This window comes from Boleophthalmus pectinirostris, unplaced genomic scaffold, assembly GCF_026225935.1.
Source record: "Boleophthalmus pectinirostris isolate CB_2022bp ecotype Guang Dong unplaced genomic scaffold, ASM2622593v1 HiC_scaffold_20, whole genome shotgun sequence".
Lineage (NCBI taxonomy): Eukaryota > Metazoa > Chordata > Actinopteri > Gobiiformes > Gobiidae > Boleophthalmus > Boleophthalmus pectinirostris.
The window spans coordinates 20,241,002-20,249,110 of NW_026571153.1; the positions used below are offsets into that span (position 1 = coordinate 20,241,002).

Consider the following 8,109-nt stretch of genomic DNA (forward strand, 5'->3'; position numbering starts at 1 on the left):
TTTGGTAAAGAGTGTGTTTGTGTTATATTTATAAGTTATTTGCGTCACGCGTAGTTTTCCAGAGAACTTTGAGGTCAAAAATGTAATTAGTTTTCAGCAACAATAGGCTAAATTGACAACAACAAATAAAAGGTAACAATCTACAGAGAGTAGACCAAATGTAAATATTTTTTAGATTTTATACAGTTTTAATGAGCTGAACAAGTTTATCAATTTATACTTGCTCAATGGTGACACCTTGTGGTGAAATTATAGTAAACAATTTTAATACCCTGATAAACAGAACCATTTTCACCATGTTTAGTGATGCGTGTATATAAATCATGGGCTTTAATATAGCACTATTATTTTTAATACTAAGATACTGAAGTTTATGAATGAAAAATGAACGTCACCATCCCAGCCTCCAGACGTCACGGGCGCAGTCCCCGGAAATGGCTCAGAACTTGTCAACACGAAGGGCCGACTGATACGGTGAGGCATTCCGCTGTGGTTTTTACTGTTTTTCGGTGTTGCTTTTGCTTATATCTTACATATTCTACAGTTAATGAATTTTGGGGTCTTTTGTGTAGACCTCTAACTATTTTTTGAATGGTGTCGCAAAACGAAATGTTCGATAAAACGGAGAGAAAAGTGCTGGTATTAGCGTTAGCTGTTAGCTCGACAGGAAGCTAAGCGAAAGAACTGTTTGTTACTAAAGAAGGCGAGCAGCTGCTCCCACTGTCTGCCTCAGCCAAAACTATAATCCAACAGCGTTTTACAACATCTTTCTGCGAAATTTGTTTATTGATCATGTTGAATAAACATTGGATTTTAGATTTCACACAAGAATGATAAAAGTGCGGGGGAATTATCATTAATTTGAGCGGTTTAACGTGGGGACAATGGTACGAAGTAAACACCCTCGTTGGTTTTCCTTTATCCGCTTACGGAATGACAACAATCGCATATTATTCAACAGCCTCATTGGTGGAATGTGGCTCATTATACTGTATAATGCTGTATATAACTGTACAAAGCTGTAAATATTCTTTTGCCTTTTAAAACTAATGGACTTATTGGTTGAACAGAAGTACTAAACTTATTAACACATTTCTGTCTTCTTCACTTAAAACCGTATCTTTCCTCCCACAGGTGATGTCTTCCTCCTAAAATGGGACTTATATGACATTTTTTGCTGCTCTGATTTTTTTTTTCTTTCAATATTTTGTGGAGGAGCATTTACAAAATGTCAGTTGCATGCAGCATCCTTGTTGTCCTAATCTTTTCCATTTTATGTAAGTAAAAATATTACAGGTACAACTACAATAATGTGCTGCTTATACTTACTCAAAGTTAAAGTAATACTGATTATTGAATATTCACAAATGTCATTCATACACTGACTGACTTGATCTGTGTTGTTTCCTCACAGCATGCTGCTGTTTTGAGTTTACCCTTTCTTCCGGTAAGAGGCTTATAGAAATGATAGTCAACGTTTTGTATTTACAAATTATGCTAATGTCTCTTTCACTTTCTGTTACAGCACGCTGTAGCCGCTACCTTCAGGTTACAGACAACCAAGTGGGAGAAATCACAAGTTCAGCGTACCATAGCTACTCTTATCGATATGGCTCCACCTATGACTGCTGGGTCATTAAGGGCTTAGAAAACCAGCCTATTGTTCTTAGGTACAGGATAATAAAGCACCTATAAGACAGACACCACAAAAATGTATTTTAATGTTGTCATAAATTAATGCATTTTTGTCCATTTGGATTTTTCTAGTTTTTCCCAGTTTTCTGTGCGGTGCAGGAAGGAATGGGTGTCTATAAAATCATCAGTTGGGGGTGAGCCAATGGTCCTCTGTGGAAAGATGCCCCAGCCCATGGAGTTTTCTGGGGGCAATATTACCATAATCCACCATTTTCTGCCCCATTTGTTTCCTGTGTCATCATTTCGCTTGAACTATGCCAGAGGTAATAATAATTGTTTTTGTGTTAATGTTTTGTGTTTTTTGCCATCTTCTCTAAAATGTTTCCCCTTCACAGATTCTGGTTTTTGCCCTGATACCTCCTTTCAATGCCTGGGGGGACGGTGCATTCCTCTCTCCTGGCTCTGTAATGGCCAAGTCGAGTGTCTGGACGAAGGAGTTGGTTTTGGCAGTGACGAACAAGACTGTGAACCTGAAGCTGACACCCCAGAACCCACCAGATACAGTTTCACACCAGCGGGACAGAACAACGCAGAGACTTACACAGAGAAGAATAGCGCAATGTCTCAAACTGCCATCGACACAGAGTCTGATCTCTGGGCTTTACTTAAAGAGCGCCGAGAAGAGGAGAGTGACATGGACAAACAGCTCAATGTAGTGACCCCTCCTCCCATTGACTGGCCGTGCGGGGGGTTGCTGCAGACGTTCTATGGCACTTTCTCTCCTCCGATCCTCCGCGGCCCTGCTCTCTTCTGTGTGTGGACAGTGGACCCTGAAGACTCCAGGCCTCTCAGACTGGACCTACAGCAGCTGTTACTGGGGCCTGGTGACAGACTTACAGTGTACAACAGAGAACAAGGCAAAGGGGATATACTCAAAATAGTGAGTTCTTAATTTGTTAAAGAAGCAGATACAGTCTTTCCCACAATCTTATTTTATACTAAGAGTATGGTGGCACAAGCAAGCCATATTTGAACCATTTTCTCTAAAGACAATTTATGCAGTAAAACAGGGAAAATAAGGAATGCAGTGATCCAGTTTTTTCAGTTCCAATACCAATATCAATACTGTGACTTTAAATATCTGCTGATACAGACTGAAAATGTCACTTTCTTAAAACACAGTTACGTTAGTAGACAAGAGTTCCAATTGTTATGCAACTGTTATTTATCGTTCCAGTGTCTACTGAACAGCAGATAAAAGTTAAAATATTATGAGTAGGGCTGGGCACGTTAACGCGTTAATTTAGCATTAACTAATTAAGTAATTATTGCCGTCAATTATGTTAATGCCTTTAACGCGGTTTGTATTATGTATTTATTTATTTTATTGTAAACGTCTGTTTCTCACTGGCTTTTATTTTGAAAAAGTCCACCGTGAGCGTTTCTTTAAGTTTGACGTCTTTTCTTTACACTTTTTTCACTTTTTTCTGACCACGTGAGATGCAACGTGTCCGAGCCTCTGCGAGCTGCAGGCCTGGCTACGGGGTTCGGCCACGGGCTCCGGGTCTTGCCGGACCAGCCGTGTGCTCTGAGCTGAGCTTGTTTCTTTAGTTCAGTGCTGCAGGAGGAGTCACTGATTTACCCAGATACCATTGGAAGAAAAAATTTTATTGGTCCATTTCCATTCGGTTATATTAACCCTTTGTTTCCCAAGAAATATCAATCCAAGTTTATAAGAGTGATCTAGAAATTATTACTAGTGTAGTGTTTATTACTCACTGAATACAAAATATTGAAAAAAATATATTAGTAGTACAAAAGTTCATTCAATATTTTTTCTTGAGCCTTGAGGAAATTTTTCAGTAATGGTGCTGATATTTGATAGTAGTGCCTGTATCTGTGACTCTCAAAGAAATGTCATTTATATCCCCCATTGATCAAAGTAGCACTGATTACAAATTAGTTACTTCAGTATTATGACAATACTGTAAGTTTAAAGGAGCATTTGCATCACCAGTTTGTGTTCAGCGTCTTTTTTGACTCTGGCAGCAAAATTAGACTATGGGGAGCCACCACAGTCTACTCTTTTAATGAGAAACACTGAAATGCTTATTTCTGTCTGTTGGTTGGTTAGTTATTGACCTCAAAAACAATTATTGTTCTTGTTGGTTTTCAGATCACAAGCAGCTCAAATTACAAATCGGTCCAAGTCGAGTCTCACACAGGTGTGCTTTCTTTGACGTACCAAACTATTCCGGGGTCAGAGGGGAGTGGTTTCAACGCCACTTTCCGAGTTGGAACCTACTGTCCGCCGTGGGAAGGCCGATGTGGAGGAGCTGCAGGTGGATGCTTCACTCAGGAACAGCGCTGTGATGGCAAATGGGACTGTCCGGAGACCGGCCGGGACGAGGAGGGCTGCCGGGGCTGTAGTCACAATCAGTTCGCCTGTGGGGTTGCAGGTCAGAGGTCAGTGGCGTCCAGCCATTTTACAGGCAGACCGGTGTGTTACCCCGTCACAGAGAGATGCAACTACCAGCTGTACTGCGCCGATGGAAGTGATGAGAAGGACTGCACTGTGTGTCAGCCTGGAACTTTTCATTGTGACAGTGACAGGTTAGTACACATCTTCATCCGTAGTAAGGATCAATCCAGCTTTTTTAGCTCTGATATAGATATTGCTAGTTATGGTTAAATATCTGCCAATACCTGATATTAACTGATCAGTGTAGGAACTGGGAACATAATTTTTTTCCTCCAAAAAACAACTTCCAATTGTGCTATTTATACTGAAGTAACTACTGAACAGCTTTGTATGAATAAAAGTTCAAACATTATGAGACGTTCTGGGCCGACATTAGCCTGTAAATAGTCTTATTACATCCAATTAAAAGGCCCAACCAGGATATCAGCTTAACCGATGTCCAGTACAATTTCCTGGATCTGCGGTGTTGCCAGTATCGGTATCAGTGCATCTAGATCTTTATTAGGGCTGTAGTCGACTAAAGAAATTCTTGGTCAACTAATGACATGTCCTGTTGATTGATTAGTCGACTAAAAAGGGATGTTGCAAAAAATATTATGTATCTGTGTATCTGACCCAAACTGCTCCCACATGAAAAAACAACCATTTATGCAGAAAAAAGTACTAGGAAACATGTATTTATAAAGACAGATTAAACTTGTGACTTGTGAGTTTAATCTGCCTTTTTATATGTAAATACCAAAAAATACCAATCACTAGCTCACTCACTCACTAACTTTTCCTTTAGGTTGTTGTCCTATATAAATACTTATAAATATATAAATATAAATATAAATATAATGATCAGTTGACTAATTACAAATTTTGGTCAATCGATTAATTGAATATATGACTAAAGGCCTACAGCTCTGATGGAGAATTTGTCACCCAAGAAATATTTTACATTAGTATTGTACTTTCTTTCCTATATTGTCCTTACAGTTGAATGCGATCACTATCTGAATAACTGAAACCTATACATTACTCTGTGGTTACAGGTGTGTGTTTGAGACATGGCGTTGCGATGGTCAGGTGGACTGTAAGGACGGCACTGATGAGATGAACTGCACTGTCATCCTTCCACGCAAAGTTATTACAGCTGCAACAGTGGGCAGCCTGGTGTGTGGGCTGCTGCTGGTAATCGCAATGGGCTGTACCTGCAAACTCTACTCCCTCAGAACTAGAGAGTACAGGTATGGAAGCTCTCCTGTGTCTTCTTCATGTGTATAGATCTATTAAAGGTTCTACATTGAGCAAAATAGACTCTTGGGAGCTTTGAACCAACTTATCTCATGTTGTTACCTCTTCAAAAATTACTTGGAGTTGTGTTTTGTTTATGTAATGTTATTCCATGTTATTAGTCTGTCTATATCTCTTTTAAGTTCTCTTCTAAGTTTAATGCTCTGTTTCACCTTATGATGTTATGGAGTGCTCAGTTTTCAAGTTAACAGCTACGTTTTACCTTTAGTTCAATAGAGATTGGCAATTCCAGGTCTGAAATTATCTGAATGATTCTAATTAAGGTTTATGGACTTTAAAAACACAGTGGAGCATTTCCTCTATTACCTCTTGACATAACATCATGGAACAGAGTGTTTTTAGTTTGAAAGAAGAGCTCAGCCTATATATGCAGAGTGTCTGTGTTAAACGTGTGAACAAAACAAAATACAACTCTGGGTACATTTTTGATAAGGAAACAACATAACATAGATCATAAAATTGCATAATATGGCTCCTTTGTAAAGGAGTTTTAACACTGTAATGTCTATCTGCAGCATGTTTGCACCTATCAGTCGACTGGAGGCAGAGCTGATTCAGCAGCAGGCCCCTCCCTCGTACGGCCAACTGATTGCCCAGGGTATAATTCCCCCAGTGGAGGACTTTCCAACTGAAAACCCTAACGAGGTCAGAAAGCAACAACAAAATAAACTGTGCTGAATTGAAATCCCATCAACTTAAACCTGTGATCATTTTGTCTTCCTCTGTAGACATCCTCTCTGTCTTTGAGAGGAATCCTCCAGCTCCTTCGTCAAGATGCAGCTAACTCCCCACACCGTAGACGCAGGCCCAGATTTGTGCGACGGGCTGTGCGGAGGATGAGGAGGTGGGGTCTGATTCCCAGAACTTCTTCCAGACCGTCTCAGACCTCCAGTTCCAGTGCCCCACAGGCAGAAGCAGTCTCCGCCCCCCAGGGAACCCTTCAGCCCATGGCCACCAGTTCCTCTTCAGCTGTAGAAGCAGTAAACCAGCCTGTGCCTCAGAAACTGGGCTTGGCTCAAGGGGAGCAGCAACAAGGAGCTCCTCCCCCACTGCCCCCACCATCCTCACCCCCTGTGTCCCCCCACCTCCTCCATATGCTCCCCCAGCCCCTCTTCCAGACACTCCCCACACTCCTCCAGTCACTGTCCCTCCCAGCAGCCCCTCTCTAGCCTCTATCTTCCACACACTGGGCCTGAGTATCTCTCTCTTCAGGGCCTCTCCCTCCAACAACTCCATGGCCCTGTCAGCATCGCCCTCATTCTCTTCGTCCTCCTCTGATGATGATGTTCTGCTCATCCCTCTATCAGAGGACACCTCCTCCACCGCCTCAGAGGACGATGTGCCCATGCTCACTTGATTATCTCGCTCACGTCCGTCTTCTTTAAGTAAAATGGTCTTTCCACAGTTGTTTGAACTGAAGCATAGGAGGGGTGAGCCTTACCCTTGCTGTGCAAGTCTGGTGCCTTTTGAATTTCTTTGAGTTGTAGAAAGTATTTTATCATTGAAAACAAACTCATGTGTTTTAGACAAAAAACATGGCTGACCTATGTTTTGAGAGTATGTTGGTGGTGAGTATTAATGTGCACTTAATGCTAGGCTGCACATTGAAGTAATATTTTGCACAGAAATTTCTTCCCTATCTAGATATTAAGGCAGACTACTGTCAATTTGAGTGATTTCCTTTTAGAAGTGTCCATTTTTTATGTTTGGTATGAGTGCAACCGAGTGAATGCATTTGGATTTAGTCTTATAAAGACAATGGAGCATTGTAGAGATAGTGCGCTCTGCATCGTCCTGATTCATAGCTCTCTGGCCATAAGGTTTTCTAATGAAAGTGCCTTTAGATTCATGTAGAATCATCTGAGAAGCCAAAACAAGATCACTTCAGGTCTTCACAGTGACCGTAAACATTTTAAAAACTGTGCCCCAATGTGTTTAAATGCCCAACGTTATACCGAATAGTTTGACGTAAAACTTTAGTGGGTGAAATTGTGCAGTACTCGCTCCCATTCAATCCAACAGTCTTAATAAAACATTAAATGTATAGTAAAAAATATATGTTATTGATTTTAGGGGGCTTTTTCTGAGGTGTAAAAGTGGTTTATCAGTTTCGAAGCTTCACTCTGCACAGTGCACACCAAAACAGGCACATGCTTGTACTCACACACCGCTGTATGCATTGATACACCACTGGGTACTGAAACTAATGCATGTCTCTACATAAAGTTGGCAATAATCTTTGAGACCCGGTTCTTGTGCATATCCCATCTTCCCACTTGAATGTATAAAACAGTCTCAAACTCATAAGACAATCTCTGGTGCCTGAGATAAGATGTGCTTTGCTGTGGTGTGAAGATGAAGAAGTTTGGTGTTCCCAGGGGCTCTAAATTAAACTCGACCTCAGCTAGGATCACTCTCTCACATTCTGACATAGCAGACTTGTGATGTGCCATTGTATCATTTTACTTTTAAGGTGTTTTTATTTTAGAAACATTTTTTATTGTTGCTTTGTTGAATGTATTAGGTGTAATGGAGGAGATTTAAATTTATAATATGATAATAATGAGAGAAAATAATTTGATTTATTTGGGTCATCTTCACTGTATATAAGTAAATATGTGGCTGAGATTAAACAATTTGCACTTTTAATGTTTGGGTATTGTGTTTTTAATAATTATGTTGTTTACTGAAGA

At 40.4% G+C, this 8,109-nt stretch overlaps 1 protein-coding gene across 1 annotated transcript; it reads left to right on the forward strand.

Annotated features, from left to right (window-relative positions):
* Positions 1-361: 361 nt before the first annotated feature.
* Positions 362-8,065, forward strand: lrp10 (low density lipoprotein receptor-related protein 10). The gene is given in 11 exon segments (XM_055156361.1): positions 362-474; positions 1,135-1,277; positions 1,415-1,447; positions 1,526-1,670; positions 1,768-1,958; positions 2,031-2,575; positions 3,812-4,248; positions 5,155-5,349; positions 5,932-6,061; positions 6,145-6,493; positions 6,496-8,065. Coding segments are annotated over 10 exon segments (2,352 nt in total). The 5' UTR covers positions 362-474; positions 1,135-1,228; the 3' UTR covers positions 6,774-8,065.
* The last annotated feature ends 44 nt before the right edge of the window (positions 8,066-8,109 follow it).